The sequence below is a fragment of the Nothoprocta perdicaria genome, unplaced genomic scaffold (genome assembly GCF_003342845.1).
Source record: "Nothoprocta perdicaria isolate Ctin4 unplaced genomic scaffold, notPer1 scaffold_304, whole genome shotgun sequence".
Taxonomy (NCBI): Eukaryota; Metazoa; Chordata; class Aves; order Tinamiformes; family Tinamidae; genus Nothoprocta; species Nothoprocta perdicaria.
The window spans coordinates 584885-603471 of NW_020455538.1; the positions used below are offsets into that span (position 1 = coordinate 584885).

Consider the following 18587-nt stretch of genomic DNA (forward strand, 5'->3'; position numbering starts at 1 on the left):
GAGGCGGGGGCAGTGTCAGGGGTGTCCTGTGTGAGGCGGGGGCAGTGTCAGGAAGGGACTGCTCGCATGGGGAACCGTACGGGGTTGGTGAGCGGGCCTGTGCGACGGGATGGCGCCGGCCAAGGGAAACCAGCCGCGCTGGGGCACGAGACCCCCTTGGGGCAGGAGCGACGGGAACCCTTCGGTATCTACGAGGTTTTTGTGGCTTTTGCAGGGATTTTGCAAGATTAGGCATCTGTGATGGATACGCTACAGGGAATATTTTAATAAATGTGGTTAGAAGAGACACTTGAGCACTTTTTAGCCCAAATCAGTAGGCGTGAACCATGTGCACACGGAGAGGATGGCGGTGGGCGCCTCTCCCCATAGGCACTTGGTCCTTAGCTCGCCTGCCCAGCAGCGTGTGGGGCTCTGCCCCACACAGGGGGTCCCCCCTGCACCGCCTCGTCCAACCTGGCTGCTGCCGGCCTCTTGTCCCGCAGCGCGTCCAGCCAGAGCCTGGAAAAGAAGCCAAGCGCTCTGGGTGGACTGAATTTTCTTTCATCACTAGAAAACAAACACCCTTAACATCCTTTCCTTAACACCCTTGATTTTCTCAGTTGGATTCAAGTTGTTCTTTTTTCCAGCTTTGGAGTTCAGCCACTTAAACAAAAATTCCCTCCTTCATCTCAGTTTGCGTTACGAGTTTTCRGAGCTAAACTGCAATTTCAAGTAAGTTTCAAGGGAGGTGAGATGTGACCAAGACGTAAACCCCTAGTGCGCTTCATGTTCTGACATTGCCTATTTTAAATAACAGTGTACAGAAAATGTAAATTAAAGCAGTGAAATGCATTAAATATAACACTGCGGTTAAATTTTCAGCAGGGCTCCTTGAGTGCATCTGAAGTATTTGAAAGCACGTTGGGTTTTTGAGCACAAAATGAATAATTTCGCAAGTAAATAGTGGTTTTGCATCTCTGCCTTCACCCATGCATGTACCTATTTTATGAGTGTGCTTATGTAAACCAGGAGTAGTTATTCATACATCCCGATTCAAGCAAGCAGATGCAAAAATACATGATGTTGTGGCAGAATTGCCGTGCTGAATTCCCCAAGGCCTTTCCAGGCATTACCGAGAAGCATCAGCCCTGTGGTGGGTAGTGAAGGGGCGGAGGTCGGCAGGACACGTCACTGTGTGCTTGGAGAAGTAGGGGGAAGGTGCAGAGAGGCCACAGAACTGCTGGCATTCCTTAGCGTGCAGATTGCAGCGGAGTGTTGYGGCTTGGATGCTGGAGCTGGTGGTTAAAGGCAGTGCTGGAGCTGTAGGGAAGGACAGCCAGCAAAGCAGGAGCGTCGTTGCAGAGGGTCGCTGCACGGAGCAGCGGCCGGTGCTCGCGGGAGGCCTGGGGCTGCAGCCTGCGCGGGGGCAAGCCAGTTAGCAGGAACAGCAATGGTGTTGGCTGCGCTTCTGCATCAGACTGCTGATGACAACTACCCCTTGAGCACAGCATACGGCTTCTCTATCTCTGTATTTTCTCAGTGATATGTTCAGTACAGTAATGTAAAAATGTCGCAGAGGGATGAAGGGGCTGCAGAGGGAATGCAAGGGGTCTCTGCCGCCCTTGGGGTTTGGCGGGTCAGCGAGGGAAAACCTCGGCATCAGGAATGGAGGAATGGTGGCGCGCAGCGAGTGCCTCGCCACTGATGGGAAATGGCTGCGTGACAAGGGAACGGTGCGTGGGAGATGAGGACCCTCCCGTTCACGTGGAAGGAGGCAGCCGGCGCGGTGTCCTGCAGCGACACGCGGTGCTGCCGGCCGCTGAGCGCCGCCCCCGCAGCCTCCTGCGCTGACCCCTCAGCAGCCCCGTCCTGCGCGGCGCCCGCGGAGCCTTCGCGCACAGCACCAGCACGCCCTGGTGCCCAAAGTCACCACGCACGGCAGTGCAAGGAACCGGCCTCGGACCTTTTAGCACAGGTTTTGTTAAAAATGCTTTCTAAATTTTATTGAAATATTCATGAAAATATATTAAATCTAGGTAGTCCTTGGTAAATGTTTGCCCATTCTAAGTCAACATCAGCTGCAGTCCTACAGTGTCAATAGCGCTTTCTTGATCTCTATTAGCCTTCACCTGTTAATCATGGCAGGAGGTGCGGTCCGTGTGTCGGCTGCCGTGGCTCGCCGCCCTGCACGGCGCTGCTCGGCGACACACGGAGCTGCTGGCACGCGGGGAGGCGCGGGGGCTGCAGCGCGGGCGGRGAGCAGCGCTGCGGGACGCCCTCGCTCCGGGGCTGGCAGCAGCAGTGCCCGGCGGCAGCRGCACCGCGTGCAGCAGCCCCTCGACCTGCCCTTCCAGCTGCCCTCCGTCCCGGGGCCGCCCCSGAGCCCGGCGTGCGGCACGTGGGCCCCGCAGGCTGCTCCCGTCCTCGGTGCAGCCACCTGGGCTCCTGGCAGAGCCTTTTCCACCCTTCATGGGCTGCTGGGCAGGCTGGTGGAGCTGCGGAAGAAGAGATGCTCACGGATTTTGAATACGGTTTCTCCGCTCCCTTCGGTAGTACCATGTTGCTCTGGCAATGCAGGACACTTATTCTGTATTTTAAGAACGATAGTTGAGTTGRTCCAAAACAAATTGATCACTGATAACAGATAATGCATGATAATAAATTTCTCGTGAGAAGATATTAAATTAGTTTATAGAACTGATGGTTGTTCCWCTAATGATATGAAAGGAGTAAGAGAGAAGAGATTAATCAAAGGCTAGAAAAGCGCTACTTGTTGTGCTCTTGCATTGACACAGGTTGGAAATGAATGATGGCCCAGAGATGGTGGTTTTCTTCGCAGCCTGCGTGTGGTTTGGTGCAGGCAGAGACACGCGGAGCCCCGCGCGCCAGCCGGGAGCTGCTCAGGAGCCTGCCCAAGAACGGAGGAATATTCCTGATTTTCCCACCTGGGGGCCTTTTGCCACATAAACCTGTGGGCCACAGGCGCACAGCGCTGCCTGTTGCTCCATGTAGTGTAGGCTAATCATTTAAGAGCTTTATTAAGACAGTCTTGGAGCCGCRTGTGTTTGGGGGTCACTTCACGAGCCGCTGAGTCCAAGAGGAGCTGAGGCTGGCAGGGACCTCAAGTAGAGCCACCTGGAACAGGCTGTCCGGGACATTACTGTGTCCAGATGTGGGAAAACTCCTGGAAAATGGAAGCATTASTAAAATGGAAGATACTCTAGATACTGTGTGGTCTCATGACAGCAAACTGAAAAGTCATAGAGACTCCCAGCAGCAAATGGAGGGCATTGCTGACCTCAATAACCCTCAAAAACACGTTTTAATCATTCTTCATATTTGTTACACAATGTAATTACTAGGCTCAAGTCATGAAAAGAAAACCAAAAATCCATTTTATGTATGTATGTTAATCATTTCTAGATACTGTGCAAGCTAATGAAACCAATATGCATATTAAGAAAGCACGGCAATAAATTATTCTGGTTGAGGAGGGAAACGAGCTCCTTGYTCCCGAGCGGGCAGCGCGTGGGAAGCGGCACCAGGAGCCCAAGAGACCGGCCTGTCCCGAGGACGTGGACACTATGGGATGTGTCCGAGGACGTGGACACTATAGGATGTGTCCAAGATGTAACAGGGTGCGTTCCAAATGGAAGATGGGGCTTCATTGATATATCAATCTTTGCAGTGTTCAGTATTACTTAAAATTTCATCAGCAAAAATGAAAATAATGATTTCATTTTTCTTGTTTGTTTAGATAAAATAGAAATATTTGGCTTTTCTTTTATCATTTGGGTTTATTGTGACTCACAGCAAGTCACCAGGCACTGTAGAGCACTTCGTGTTTGATGCCGGCAGTGGGATGGGTGTGATGTTTTCCAGAGGGGCTTTTCCACCGTCCTGCCAGTTTTGGCCCTTTGGGGTTTGGGGAATGTTTCAGCACAGGCTCCAAGCAAACAAAAGGAAGGGAAAGGGAAAGGGAAAAGGAAAGGGAAAGGGAAAGGGAAAGGGAAAGGGAAAGGGAAAGGGAAAGGGAAAGGGAAAGGGAAAGGGAAAGGGAAAGGGAAAGGGAAAGGGAAAGGGAAAGGGAAAGGGAAAGGAAGGGAATATTCATTCTGAAAACCCAAAGTCCCTGGAATGTCTGGATTGTGCCTCATTAGGCACTGCTACCCCAATTAAGCATCCCCTTAAGGGCAGAGCACCCAGTGCTTCCCCTTGTTGTCTGTCCACTTGGTACCATGTCCTCTTGCTGAACTCTTGTTTTCTCAGTAACACAGAAATGGGATTTAGCAAGGAGTTTTGCTGATGACAGTAAAGAAAGAACAAAGTCCACCTGTTTTTCACTTCGCTGTGTGAACAAGAACAAAGCGACAGAGGTGAATGTGTTTTAGTCTTCTGCAGGAGCACCCAGGGCTCTCTGAGTACCTGCAGAGTGGATGGACTGGGCATTGTTGTTTTTCAMAATGCAAGAACATGTTAATTTAATCTTCACTTCAGATTCATAGCAAGCTCTAGCTTCACTTGAGCAGAGGCAGCAGTTTGCCAGGAACTGAGGAGCAATACATAAACGGGGGGGGAATTGCTGCTTCCCTTCTCGCTCTGGAGCGGGGGCCGTTTCTGCGCTCAGCAGGAGCAGCGGAGCCGGGAGGCTGACGCGGGGCCGGTCGCCTTCCTGCTCGTGTGTGTCGCTCYCTTGGAGCAGGCGCGTTGCTCTCGGCGCCTTTCCCTTACCCTGGGTGTCTCCTTGTCTCGTTTCAGTCTCCCCGAAGATATTCCGCATTTCGAACGACCTCGTTGTGAACGAAGGGAGCAACGTGACGCTCGTGTGCCTGGCGGCCGGGAAGCCGGAGCCCTCCATCTCCTGGAGACACATCTCRCCGTCGGGTGAGAGCCGCTGCGGCGGGAGCGCGGGCCGCGTCCRGGCGCCTCCCACGGGACCGGCAGTCCTGCTGCCGGAGAAACCGGGAACCTGGAATCCTTTCGGTTGGAGGGAGGGACCTCCAGAGGTCATCCTGTCCAGCCCCACACAGGGTCACCTAGAGCAGGGGCACAGGCTGCATCCAAGGGGTTTGGAGCACCTCCAGAGAAGGAGAGTCCACCAGCATCCTGGGCAGCCTGTGCCAGGGCTCTAGCACCCTCAGTCAGGCAGTTCTGTCAGGAAATCGGTGCGAGAGCTCGCAGGGGAATGTGGAGCGAGGGTGGAGAAACAGAGACGCTCGCAATTGGAGACCCTGAGTGTCATTTCAGTTTGGGCCCGAGGGGCTTGCCTGGAATAAGCAGCAGTACTTGGATGCAATAGGGGGACAATTCCTATTAAAACAAAAACAAGGAAATGCACAGGAACACAAAGGAGTCTCTAGAAACAGAAAGAAATGTTTTTTAAAAAATCAATAAATCTAATTTAATTTCACATTGAACCTTGCATGATACAGCATAATCTATTAAAATAGTTTTATTGAAGAAATTGAATTTTATATGAAAAATGCAAGCAGAAAGGTGTGTTAAAGTAAGCATTCTCTCTAACTGCATGTTTCCTGCTGCGGCACCGGCTCGGCCTCGTGTGGGGCTCAGGGGTTCTCTGTGGCTCATGGAACTGTTCCCAAAGTCCTGGGATCGCACAGAGGAGCCTCACGGAGGAGCCTCACGTTGCGCTAGATCTCCTATGGAATTGCACTAGCTGGCCCATGGAATTGCACTAGCTGTCCTATGGAATTGCACTAGATGGCCTATGGAATTGCGCTAGATCTCCTATGGAATTGCACTAACTGGCCCATGGAATTGCGCTAGCTGGCCTATGGAATTGCGCTAGATCTCCTATGGAATTGCACTAGCTGGCCCATGGAATTGCACTAGCTGTCCTATGGAATTGCACTAGATGGCCTATGGAATTGCGCTAGATCTCCTATGGAATTGCACTAACTGGCCCGTGGAATTGCGCTAGATGACCTATGGAATTGCGGTGTCCGGGCCGGCAGCGCCGGAGAGGACGAGCGCGCGGTCGCGGGGCAGCAGCGCAGCCAGCGAGCCCCGGGGCGGCGGCGGGGGCGGCCCTGGCTCCACACGGCGCTGGGGCCCCGGCGCGCGGCCGGTCCCGTGGGGTCTGCTCCCGTCAGCAGCACATACCCCTGCGGCGCCGGGGCGCCCGTTCTGCCTTGCAGGCRCCTATAAACGACCCTCCAAACCAATTACAGCCTCTCTGGCAAGCGGGAGGCCTCGGCTTATGAGCAAAAATGCAGGACAGTTGAGAACATGAGATTTCTGCTGGGGTTTATGTTCCTCCTGCTGCAAATTGCCTTTATCTAAACATAAAGTTCATCAGCAGTTCATGTTTCCTATCAATTTTCGCCTATAATTCCCAGTGGCATTAATGAGGCTTACATACAAGCATCACATCCAGAATATAACCCTAAATTATATTAAAGAATTATATTTAGAATATTCTTAAATTGTTTGTCAAAGCTGCTACTAAAAGATAAGAAGCTAAAATCTCTGAATACAAATGATTCAATGTAGACTAATTCCAAAATATTATCAAGATTTGCATCAATGCGGCCTTCATTGGATAAGGTTGGATTCCATGTTTTTTGAACAAGAGATAAAATGAACCTTTAATAGGAATAAAAATAAAATCTATTTAGAGACGATTTTTAACACAGTACATAAATTATTGGCCTGTAATCTTTATGGTACATGTTTAACTTGCAGTCATTATGTAAATACACCCATTATATAAATATTCATTATGCCAGCCCGTTATGTAAATCTACACATTCAGTGTGACGCTATAAGGAGAGCAGAGCTGGGGTTTGTAATCTGAAAACCCTGCGTTGCTGAAATGCCACCTGAATAAATTGCAGGTATTACTTATTTCCCTGTGACATTTAAGAGCAAAGTGCAGCACCAGTAGTTGAAGGAGGAAGGGGAATGTTGGGGGCTGGAGGTGCATGGCGCGCGCGGTGCTGCGCCTGCCGCACGGCCCCTTCGCGCTGCCCCGCGCGGGGCCGGGGCCTGCGGGGCCATCCCGCCTGCACGCACTGCTCGTGGCTGCCGGTTCCAACGCCATCCTGCCGAGTGCACCCAATTCCCGCRGCAGGATTTTCCTGGCTGCGTCCCATTGGAATAAGTAGTGGCGGGACGCAGTGACGCACGCCTGGCGGGGAGGGCGTAGCAAAGGGGCTGCCTCTAGCCCCGCTCCTTGGCTTTGCTAGGGCCAGCACGATGCTTCCTGAGCAGTGTGTTTTCAGATGTAGGGTGGTTCAGATTTTAAGGGGATATGGTAAATGGGTGAGGTTCGTGCCGAGGTGGTGTTGGCCTGGCTGGGCTCCCAGGCAAGGCCGGGCCCTGTGAGTGCCCGTTGCAGCCTCAGGCAGCTGGTGCTCACGGAGGGCGACCCGCCGGCCACAACCTGGTGCTAGTGTCCCGTGTGAGCGCCCCTTTGGGCCCTTACGCCACTTACTGTCCCCACGTCTTATGAACAGTCCTTTTGTAAGTTGGATTGGCAAAGGTCATGTTATGTCTCGAGTCACTGTATTTGCTCAGAACTAGGCTGTGCGTGCAAATAGCATAAATAGCCTTGCATATACGTACGTATATATACTTGCATATATCTTTCATGTATAATAGCTTAATTTCTACTGTGTAGCCAGGGGTAGTCTCTAGAAATAAAAACAAGGTGAAGATGAAATACTGTGCAAAAGAATAGCAAAGATGAAATGTCATAGTATCTCTCAGTAAAAAGACTGATAAARCTCCAGACTTTGCTTTTAATGTATTCCCTGAGAAAAATATTTATCTCTAATATTTACTAAAAGCCCTCTCATGTGATTTGGATGCAAAATTTCTGGAGGCATGAGCTTTTAAAAATGATTTAATTTTAATATTTTCAAAATGCGTATGTGAATTGCATAAAATACATGGGGTTTGCAGTTTTATAAAAATCCATGCATAATGCATCATACATGCATAGATTAGGTTAATAGTCCGGCGCAGATCCCTAGAAATGCAAGGGTTATATAAAATACATGTGTGTGCACGCATGTGTATATGTACACACACCGTGTATGTAAAGTACGTATAGAAAGGTCCATAAATGCCTGGGCAGTGTTGTGCTGTGCGGGCACGTTCTGGGCACACTGGTGTTGCGCGGGGCGGCAGGGACCCCGTGGCCGGGCTGGGCTGCTCATCCTCAGCCCGAACCCCCAGGGCTGCTCTCGCGGCGCTGCCTCCAAACTGGTGCTGGGGATAGGCGTTGGACAGAGCCTCAGCTCTTCCCGGGATCCAGTACACGGGATTTTGGTGCGTACGTTCAGAGCAGCACCGAGGCTGGAGGGCATTTCAGTTTCATAATGTAGAAGTAAATTTTGACATGAACCATGGGCACACGTTGCATTTTATATGATTTTGTTGGTGTTAGAAACAATCCGGGAGGCTCCTTGCTGGAAGGCCTTTCCCACTCTTCTCCTGGCACACACATGGCTGAGAAACCTCTGTCTGAGCCAAGGTGACTTGGGGGAATCCTCTGGGAAGCGGGAGAAGAGCATAAGTGTTTCCAATGGCAGATGGAGCTGCCATGCTCTCYGGAGCTGCCTTCTGCATCAGGAATGTTGTCTGTAAAGGCACGAGCCCCGCTCTAACTAACTGCCCTCTCCRCTTGTGTCCTTGCAGCGAAGCCCTTTGAGAGCGGGCAGTACCTGGACATCTATGGGATCACCAGGGACCAGGCCGGGGAGTACGAGTGCAGCGCTGAAAACGACGTCTCCGTCCCGGACGTGAAGAAAGTAAAAGTCACAGTATACTGTAAGTCCTGTTGCTTCTCAGTGGCTAAATGCAGGCACCAGTGGCCAGGAGAAGGGCTGGTGCCAAGGGCTGCCCGCAGCTGCTCAAGCTCTAGGTCTCTCTCTGCACAAGGTTAAGGTTCAAAGCTGCCCTCGGGCAGGACAGTAACGATGCCCATGTTCCTCTGTGTTCTGCTCTTGTGTGTTTAAACCAGACGATTTCACTCTCATCATATACTTGTGTACTTGGTGAGATTTTTTTGTGYAACTGTCCAAGTAATTTCCAAGCAGTGCAGTGTTCAACAGGCTATAATGGGTCTGATTTAATTTGCCAAGGTTGTACAACAGTCTAAGGAAAAGAAAAACTTTCTGAAACTGTGTTTAGGTGATTCAGTTGTGGCCTGTCCCTCTGGAAATATCAATCACCAGCAGTAGGAACAGCAAGTTGGTTCATGCTGTCTCCCTGCACAGAGACAAGAAAACGCTTGGCTAAAATGCAGCTCCTGAAGATCTCTGCCCCTGCTGAAGGCTGGCAGCCCTGCTGCTCCAGGCATCGCCAGCTGCCCCGCGCTGCGCTGCTCCACGTGGCAGAGCCCACGGCTCCGTTCAGCGCTGCCCCTTATGCCAGCAGGGCCCTGGAGCAGCATGGGCGCCGCGCGGGGTGAGGCCCTTCAATAAGATCGTCTTGCAGGGCAGCGTGAGGGTGCTCCTGCAAAAGAGCAAGTGCTGCCCCACGTCAAGTGAGAATGGAGAATGTATAATCCAATCTAACGTTACCAGGAAATCTTATTAGCATTTCCATTCTATTTTTATCTGGCAAACACTGATTTCTACATGATCATCTTCCCGCTCTGAGCTTTGAACCAAGTGCTGGTACTGGGGTTAGCACAGCAAGTTCTGGTGCCAAGTTCTGGTGCCTGGGCTGGGGGCTACGTGCCCAGCRCCGCCCTTGGCGCGGTGTCCCTCGCGCCGTCCCCTGGAGCTCGGTGTTGTGCAGTAAATCAACCTGCTTCTCCCATGTTGCAGCCGCCCCAGCCCCGGGGATCCCTGCGTGTGCCCGTGGGTCATGGCCGGCGCCAGTGCCRCTCCATGGGCCGGTGCTGCCGCCCGCGCCGTGCGGCTCCGCTCTCGCCCGCGGCCGCTGCCCTTCCCTGCACGGCCTCCTGCTCCCCTCTCGTGTCCGTGCAGCGCTGGCCGCTCCACGGGGCGGTTTGTGTTGACTATAGAGAGAGTGCCCGAGTCTTGTATGAATTTTAAGCAAAATGTTTATTTTTTCCGTAGCCAGGTTAGCTTTGTGCAGAACAGCTTAACTCATTAGCATTTCTTAGAAGTCTGCCTTACTGTTGCTATGGCACTTTGCATAATATTATGCATAATACGCTGATTTTACTTTGAAATCAGACATACTGTACAAGTCACTAACCTAATTATATCTGTAACCTTAAACCCGCTGTGCAAAGCATGATAGGGCWGCGGTGTTTGTGGGGTCCTCGTGCCTTGCACTGTGGGTACTGTCATCCTCCAAAGGGGCTCACTCCAGGTGTGCTAAGGACCAACAGAAAACAGCTCCTTGGCAGCTCTCTTAAGCTGGGTTCAGCAGTGAAAAATTCCCTCAATCAAGGTGAATGCAGTGGTAAAACTAAAAGAAGCTTTTGCCCAAATATTTCTAGAAGGTCCTGTTGTTGTGCACCATTGTGGTACATCCTGGAACACCTGCCAGAGCAATTTGCTTTTATTTCCACTTTCAGAGGAGAGGCGAGGTCTTGGATCAGAGTTGGGGCTCTCTTGTCCTTCTTGGGTTTGGTGGACGGCAGGACCAAGTCCCGGTTACTGTATTGGGAAGGTGTTTCCCTGCCCTGGCATTGTTGATACAAACTGCATGGTGCCCTGATGCACAGTAGCGCTTAACATCTGCCTAAAAACAAGTCTGAGGTTTAAATCCACCCAGCATGGCTGGAGGAAATTGTTTTTCTCCTCACTAGCAGGGAGGGAAGGCTCTTGTGAAAGCAGCATTTGCTGGTTTACGTTCTTCAGGTATTTTTATTAACGTTTCAGAATTCAGATTAAAAGAGCCTGGCTGAGGTTCCTAACTGAAGTGCAGTTTTGCTTCCAAATTCACGCTGCCCTTTGGGGCTGGTGCCGCTGCGTGGCCACAGAGCCCGCATGGGGCAGTGCCCCCGTGGGCCGCCCGCAGCAGGAGCGGTGCCGCCGCCAGGCGCCRCTTCCCGCTGCCCTCGGCCTCACCGCTGGAAGCCCAGCAGCGCTGCCGGGGCCTGGGCACAGCGCTGCCAGCGCCGGGTCTGTGCCAGCGCTCCCGGGGCTCTGCGCCGTGCGGCTGCCTCTGCGCCCGCGCAGCGGAGCAGCGGCTCTGCCCACGGCGTCACCCTCCTGCCGGCTGGAGCCGGGCAGCGGGCAGGGCTGCATGGGGCAGCGGGCAGCGGGCAGGGCTGCATGGGGCAGCGGGCAGCAGGCAGGGCCATGCAGGGCAGCAGGCAGGGCCATGTGGGGCAGCGGGCAGCAGGCAGGGCCCTGCAGATGTGGCCGCCCAGCCTGGGCAGCATGGACAACCCACAGTCTCTTCCCTGCAGGGCTGTGGCCACGCGGTCCAAGGCACAGTGTTCTGGGCAGAGGGCTGCGCCGTTCTGACGCCTCACGCCTTAGGAGGCAGCACCAGCACAAAGGGACTTCCTGGGAATTATCTCTCATTGGGACAATTGCATGTTTAGGAGGGAAATCCCTCTTTTCCAGACTTAATGTAACGCTGGGCCTGCATCAAGGGCTGTCCTGGGATACACTGTGCTGGGAAACCTGTAGACATCATTTAGAGATGAGTGGTTGTCATAGAGACGTGAGGGATTAGCAGCACAGAACCACTGCATAGCCCCCGACTTCTTGGTGGTCAGAAACAGCCCTGCCACCTTTCGTTGCCCCAGAATCATCCCTTGTGCTGTGTTTTAAGCTGTGATGTAAAACCCAAGGTGACTTATCCGTGGTACCCTGTGTGCCCTCGTGGCCAAGAAGGCCAATGGACTCCTGGCTGCATCAGGAGGACGTTGCCAGCAGGTCAAGGCAGGGGATCCTGGCCCTCTGCTCCACTCTGGCGAAGCCAAACGTGGAGCATTGCGGGCAGCTCTGGGCTCCCCAGGACAAGAGGGACATGGAGCTTCTAGAGAGGGACCAGCGCGGAGCGACTAAGATGATTAAGGGATTGAAGGGATTCCTCTTCTCCTAAGAGGAAAGACTGAGTGGGGGCTTTTTAGGCTGAGAGGAAATCTGATCAATATGTATGAATATCAGAGGGGAGAATGTAGGGAGGAGGGGGCCAAGCTCTTCTCAGTGGTGGCCAGTGACAGGACAAGGGGCAGTGGGTCCAAGCTGAAGCCCAGGCAGCTCCATCTCCATGTGGGGAATCATAGAATCATAGAATGCCCAAGGGGCATTGGAAGGGACCCCCCTGCACATGCAGGGTCACCCAGAGCACGTGGCACAGGACTGCATCCAAGCGGGTTTTAAAGATCTCCAAAGAAGGAGACTCCACAACCTCTCTGGGCAGCCTGTTCCATTGGAACTTTTTTGAAGAACTTCTTTGGTGTGGGGGTGCCCAGCCCTGGCCCAGGCTGCCCAGGGAGGCTGCGGAGGCTCCTGCTCTGCAGATCTSCCAACCCGCCTGGATGGGACCGGGTGCCCCGAGCTCTGGGTGTCCCTGCTGGAGCAGGGGCTGYRCTGGGGGATCCCTAGAGGTCCCTTCCAACCTCAGCCATTCTGTGAGTCTGTGACTCTGTGCCCAGTTTGTTGGCTTTCATCAGCTATGATTACACAAGACTGAGAGGAAAGAAATTGCTTTATATGAATATATCTTATAAATAAATATATATAGAGAGAGAATTGCTGAGATGCATTTGCTTCTAAAAAATACCTCCCTTAGCAGAGTCAGCTCATTTTTTGGTGCCATCAGCAGGTCAACACATCTCTAGTGAAGGGGTCATGCTCCGTGTTCACATGGTGGTCATGATGATACTGGTAGTCATGATGGTAGTGGTGGTAATGGTGGAGGTGGTGCTGATGGTGGGGGTGGTGCTAGTCGTGGTAGTGGTGCTGGTGCTGGTTGTGCTGCTGGGTCTAGCGATGATAGTGGTGGTAATGGCGCTGGTGGCAGTGTTGGTGCTGGTGGTGCTGGTGACAGTGCTGTCGCCTGGTGCTTTCCAGGAGCGAACCCGCAGTCCCGGGCAGCCCGGCAGGCTCCGTAGCCGCGGCGGAGCGGTGTGAGCGGGAGAAGCCAAGCGCAGATCAGAGCAACCGGGTTGTGCTTTGGAAGCCCYGCAGAGCCCTGGGCCGGCGGTGGCGGAGCGGCCTCGCTGCCGGTCAGCACAGAGTGTGGCGAGGTTTTGCTCCCGTAAGTGCTTCTTCTTTCTGAATTACACCAGCTTTTCCTGAGGGTGTAGGAAGGCAACTAGTATTTCTGTGACTTTATTGCTTCTCGTTAGAAAACGGACTGGTCTTTCCCTCTTTCTGTACTTGTCACATATCAGTATAGGCTGTCCTGTTTCTATAAGCTTACATCTGCTGCAGATTAGGGGAGGGGGAACGTCTTTTTAATACAGAGCAATAGCTCCTGGACCTTTTATGGCTCCTTCTCATTCTTCATGAGATACATATGTATATCAGATATAACACACTGTCAGCGAACAGTGGTTTTCAATCAAAAAGACTGTCAGCAAAGCTGATTCACTAACAAGAAAGCTGTCAAACTGTGACAGCTGCTGTCTTTGCAAACCCCAAACAATCTGCTCGGTGCTAACGCTGACTTATGCTTCCATTTATTATACAGCAGTAATGAGCCCTGTCCCTAGGAGCGCCGTGCTGGTGAGCACACCTTGCTGCTTTGCTGTGCGTGTAGGCTGGATCAAATCAAATCCAAGGTGCACGCTGTAAGTTTTCTGCAAGAAAGTTCTCTTTCTGTCACTTTTTTTATTCTGAATTCCAAATCAACTTTCAGTATTTATGCCATTTTTATAGTTAAGAAGGAACCTGATGATTTTATTCCTGTTAGAAGGCAGGAATAGTATAATTAGTGTTTTTCCAGTTGTGCTAAAGAGTGGTATCCAGCCTCACAGACCACACTGGTATTGGCAGAATTGAATAAAGGAATTTGTCGTTACAGGGACAGTTCTGATACTTTAATAAGCCCAGGATCTGAGGGATCACAGAATGCAGTGCCAAGGAGGAGGTGAGGAGTCAGGCTGATCCCGCTGTCCAAACACAGCTGCAGCTCTGCTATTCAAATACTTGTTACCGCATTTAAAAAGAACCAAAAGCTGGTATCAGGGAGACTCAACTGTGTCTGTAAGCAATCTATTCCAGCAAGAGCCTGGCTTAGCAAGTCCAAATCTCCCTCGCTGGATTGTGTTTTATTATCGCTTGTCCTGCTCGCGAAGGAGCTGGCGCAGAGTTGCTGTCATTCTTCCACAGTCTCTTACATACTTAAAGATTTAATAGATCCGCAGCAAGTCGCCTTTTTAAGCTCAGCTAATCCCAGTTCTTTCTGCGTGTGCATGCTTGGTAGCTCAGCTGGGGCCGCAGCAGAGGAGAGGCCGACAGAGCAGCTACCCCTCAGTGAGCACGCCTGCCCCATAGAAAATGCGCCTGCCCCATAGAGCGCATATCTGCCCCGCAGCGAGCACGCCCGCCATCGCGGTGCCGCCCTGCGCGGCACTGCCCTCGGCTCTGCGCGGCGCTGGCCCCGGCTCTGCGCGGCGCTGGCCCCGGCTCCTCGGGGCGGGCGCCCGTCCTGCCACGCCGTGTGCGGCAGACTCAACCCACGCGGGTCGGCAGCAGCCTGCCAGGAGCGAGCTGTGAGCCGCAGCGGTCCGGGGAGCCCCGTGGGCTTCATCAGCACGGGTGTAAAGCCAACCCTGCTGCACCTGCCGTTGCTGAGAGGCTGTGCATGCTGGGTCGGGACAGGGAGCAGGCGGCACACGTGGTGGCTGTTGGGGAGCACTTAGTGGTCAGTCACAAGTACAGTGGGGCTGCTCAGGCCTGTTAGCACCGGGGGCTGCTCAGAGAGGGGCAGGAGCTGGCATGAGTTTGTCAGGAACAAATCCTCTTGGCTCCCTCCTTTCCGTGAAGCATGGGGGAAGGCAGTAGGTGTCATTGCTCGATACCCACAAGCTTTTGACATGCCGTGTTTGCAGAAACAGGTGTGGGAAATACGGCCAAGACAGCATGGCCATGGCAAGAGTGCCAGGCTGTTGGGGAAGCTGTTGCCATGAGGCTGCGCTTCTCATCCGCACTGAGACACGCTGTGTTTGTGTCCCAATCGTGGCTTCCTTGGAGGACTGCCAGCTTGCCTTGCCTCACCTTCTGCCTAGCCCTTCTGCCAGGAGACGTTTATTAAATCCTGGCATTTGCTGAGGTCCTTCGCTTTAGACCTTCTTCAGAGGCAGGGGAAGAGTAAAGAGGAATACCTGCTTCCTGGCAGCGGCTGCACCGGGCTATGGGGCTGCGTGTGGGACTGCCCATCTCCTCCGTGCCCCTGGGGTGCTGGGACCCTCCTGCAGTGCAGGGATGCGCAGCCGCGCTGCGCTGCGAGCGCAGGTTCAGCCGTCGCCTCACCTGCCACTTTGCAGCCCAGTCCCTGGCTGCTGACAGATCCGCCGCAAGCATCTCAAGCCCAAACAAGGCCAGGTCGGCGCTGCTCGGTGTCAATACCATCGTATTTCATGTCAAGAGATTTGTTCTTTCGACTCAGGTAATTACAGCTGCTCAGTCAGTCTCTGCTGATGAGGAAGTATTGATGACAACTTTTCTCTCAAATTGCAGGAGTGGGAGCAGTGCCGTATGAAAGGAGGCATTACGGTGACAACAGTTGTCTTTGTTATACTAGCTCTCTTTCAAGGAGCTTTTTTGCCTTTTCTTTTTGAAAATCCGAAATCCTCTTTTGTTGTAGCTCTTTGTAGGCCTCGTTCAAAGCCCACAGAAGTCAATATGAAGCCTTTGCCTTCAGCCAGACCGAGGCGATGCGCGCMGGCCGACGGCGGGTTGGAGGAAGCTCTGCTGGGGCAAAGTGAGGCGGACGCGGCGCCATCCTCGCTGCGTCGGGGGGTTGCGTTGAGCGCCTGCCTGGGCCCACTGAGGAGGAGGAGGGTCCTCAGRGAGGCAGTCGGGCCCCAGCATGTGCACTGTGTGGCCTTAACAGGAGCGCCCCGGGAGAACTCTGCGACAACAGGGAGATTGAATAGACTGAAGCAGCAGTAACGTGGGATCAGACGGCAGAGCCGCGTGGAGCTGGCGGTCATCCTCCCAGCCGCGTGTGCGCGTGCCGACCTGCCTGCGTTTCCCAGTGTAACACCGGGGGTTTTGCTGCGGCGCTGGGCGCCGTGTTGCGTCTCCGTTGCTCGTCCCCGAGGCCCCTGGGCCCCGTGCTCGGGGCTCCCTGTGTCGCTGCTCGCTCGGTGGTGCCGCCCGTGCTGCACGGGGCCGGGGAGCAGCTCCCCGGGCGCCACGCGCTGCCCCCAGCTCCGTGTCCAGCTGTGTTCTCACTGCGGGGCTGTGCACAGTGTAGGGCACACCGAGCACTCGCACCGAGCACTCGCACGGCCCCGCTGAGCACGGCGCTTCGGGTTGGCTCACCAGGGAGACGTGGAAAATAATAAGTGCTTGTAATTATTCAGCACCATGGCTCTTCCAAGTGGTCTCTGCAACACCCTCCATCCCTGCCCCAGAGAGGCGCTTGGGAACACACCGGGAATTGGGAGGCTGCGGAGCAGCCTCTGCTCCAAGCAAGCTAGCCGGGGAAATTCCAGCCTCTGCGGATTACCAGGAAGACCATCTCCGTAAGGCAAAGTGCATCTAATGCTGTTGCACTTGGAAAATATAGCTACCGTATTGCTAAGGAACAACAAACAGCACAAAGTAAATCCTTGGAAGTTCCCCATGCCAGGTTTCCCAAACCAGCAGAGCTTGGAAGCCTGTGCGCTTAAGTGGAGGTCTCCCTTTGACATGTTAGAGACCATTTCACCAACAAAAGAGTAGGCAAGGATGCCAGATTAAAATGTGATGAAAGTGGGGAAACAGGAGACTTCTTCTGACATTTACAATTAATGCCACAAAAATGTTAGCTTAATCAGACAATATGGTTAATCACAAAGGTGAAATCAAAAGTTACCATCACTGAATGCTAGTGAAAAAGTTAATAAATTCAGCTCATAATAATTATACACATTCTCGTTACAATAATTTACTGTCCATACTGAATGTTTATAAGCATTGTAATTAAATATAAAATGCACATTAGAATTATAATGAGTAATTAGGGCAACAAAACTAATATGCATAGAAGTCCCAAAGCTCATTAAGACATTAAAAGAGGAGGCTGTTGAGCCAGCAGGCGCCTCGCGCTTTCCGTGGCCGCGCACCCGCCGTGCTGCCGGCACCGCTCCGAGCCATGCTCCGGACACGGCAGCGCCGGGGAGCGCCGGGCGGGAGCCGGGCAGAGCCTTGCGGTGCATCCTGCCGCATCCCAGGAGAGGCCACCCAGCTCATCCCACATGAGGCCGCCTGGAGCATCCTGGGAATGAGGCCTCCGGCACATCCCGGGAGGAGTGTGGGGGCCGGCGCGGGGAGCCAGGTGGCTCGCAGGCTGGAGACGGCAGAGCAACCTGACCGGAGCTGCCCTTCCCAGTGCACCTGAGAGCACCTGAGACCTGCACCTGAGAGCAGCAGCTGGGAAACTGCCAGGAAAAATACCCGGATGGGTGTCTCCTAGCCCTGCCGTTTTGTTTGTGTAGCCTTTCCCAATGCACACAAATTACTTCTTGGACAAAGCAGTTTTTAAGCAAATTCCAAGGAGGAGGCAAGGCCTTGGCCAGGCTTCCCTCTGCCCRCCCCGCTGCTGAGGATCTGCCTGGGTCTCATTTGCACCCTGTGGCTGCGTCCCCGYGGCAGCGGGAGCCAACGGCCGGCCCTTTCCGCACTTCCCCAGTCTGTGACCTTAACGTGTGTGCCACGTGGCACCAGCAAAGGAGCAAGTCAGTGTGCGGGGCGGCAGYGGCAGCGCTCGCTGTTCCCGGGCCTCCCTCGTGGCCGGCAGGTAAGTGTGCCCAAGGGCGGCCGAGGCGCCTCTGTGCTGTCGGGAGTATAATCAGAACAGAGCAAGAAGTCATTTTTCAGTGTGGGTTTAATACTTCCTCATGTCTCAGCTGTGTTTTTGTCCCAGATGTGTATGCAAGCCTGCGGTGCAGGTAGTTTTTACCGCACTGGGAGGAAACGTGGCTGAAGGCGGGCGGCACTGGCCGAGGCGCCCGGCCGAGCGTGGTGTGCGGCGCGCTGACGAGGAGTGGCCCTGAACAAGCTTTAATTTACACACACATATCTATTTTACAATTTTTTTTTCAGTTGCCCCCACAATTCAGGAACTTAAGTCCAGTGGTGTGATGCTTGGAGGGAATGGCCTGATAAGATGTGAAGGTGCAGGAGTTCCTGCCCCGGCCTTTGAGTGGTACAAAGGCGAAAGGAAGTAAGTAGCCCGCGGTCGCCGCTCGCTCGCTCGCTCGCAGCACCCTGCGCGGTGCAGGGCCCCGTGCTTCCCCGCACCACCCGCGCCCCGGGGCACGGCCGAGCGCCACCGCCGTGAGCGTGCACCAGCCCAAGGCTCAGGCACCATGGCAGCTATGGCCGTGGCAGGGTAACGCCCCAGGGCGCTGGCAGCTTCAGCCAGACAGCAGGAGCTACTTGGGAAGGGCTTGGCTACCCCGTGAGCGGGGTTTGCAGACAAACTACAGTGTGTGGCAGCGCCGCCCCATCCTGCCGCCCGTGCCGGGTTTGCAGCGGGGCTGC

The 18587-nt window shown here is 53.7% G+C and overlaps 1 protein-coding gene across 1 annotated transcript in view; it reads left to right on the forward strand.

Moving 5' to 3' along the window:
• The window catches only part of NEGR1 (neuronal growth regulator 1), a 117492-nt gene that overhangs the window by 72993 nt on the left and 25912 nt on the right, over positions 1-18587 (forward strand). Inside the window, exons 3-5 of the mRNA XM_026042473.1 lie at positions 4738-4863; positions 8644-8775; positions 18147-18267. Coding sequence (XP_025898258.1) covers positions 4738-4863; positions 8644-8775; positions 18147-18267 — 379 coding nt within the window. The remainder of the gene's footprint in view (positions 1-4737; positions 4864-8643; positions 8776-18146; positions 18268-18587) is intronic.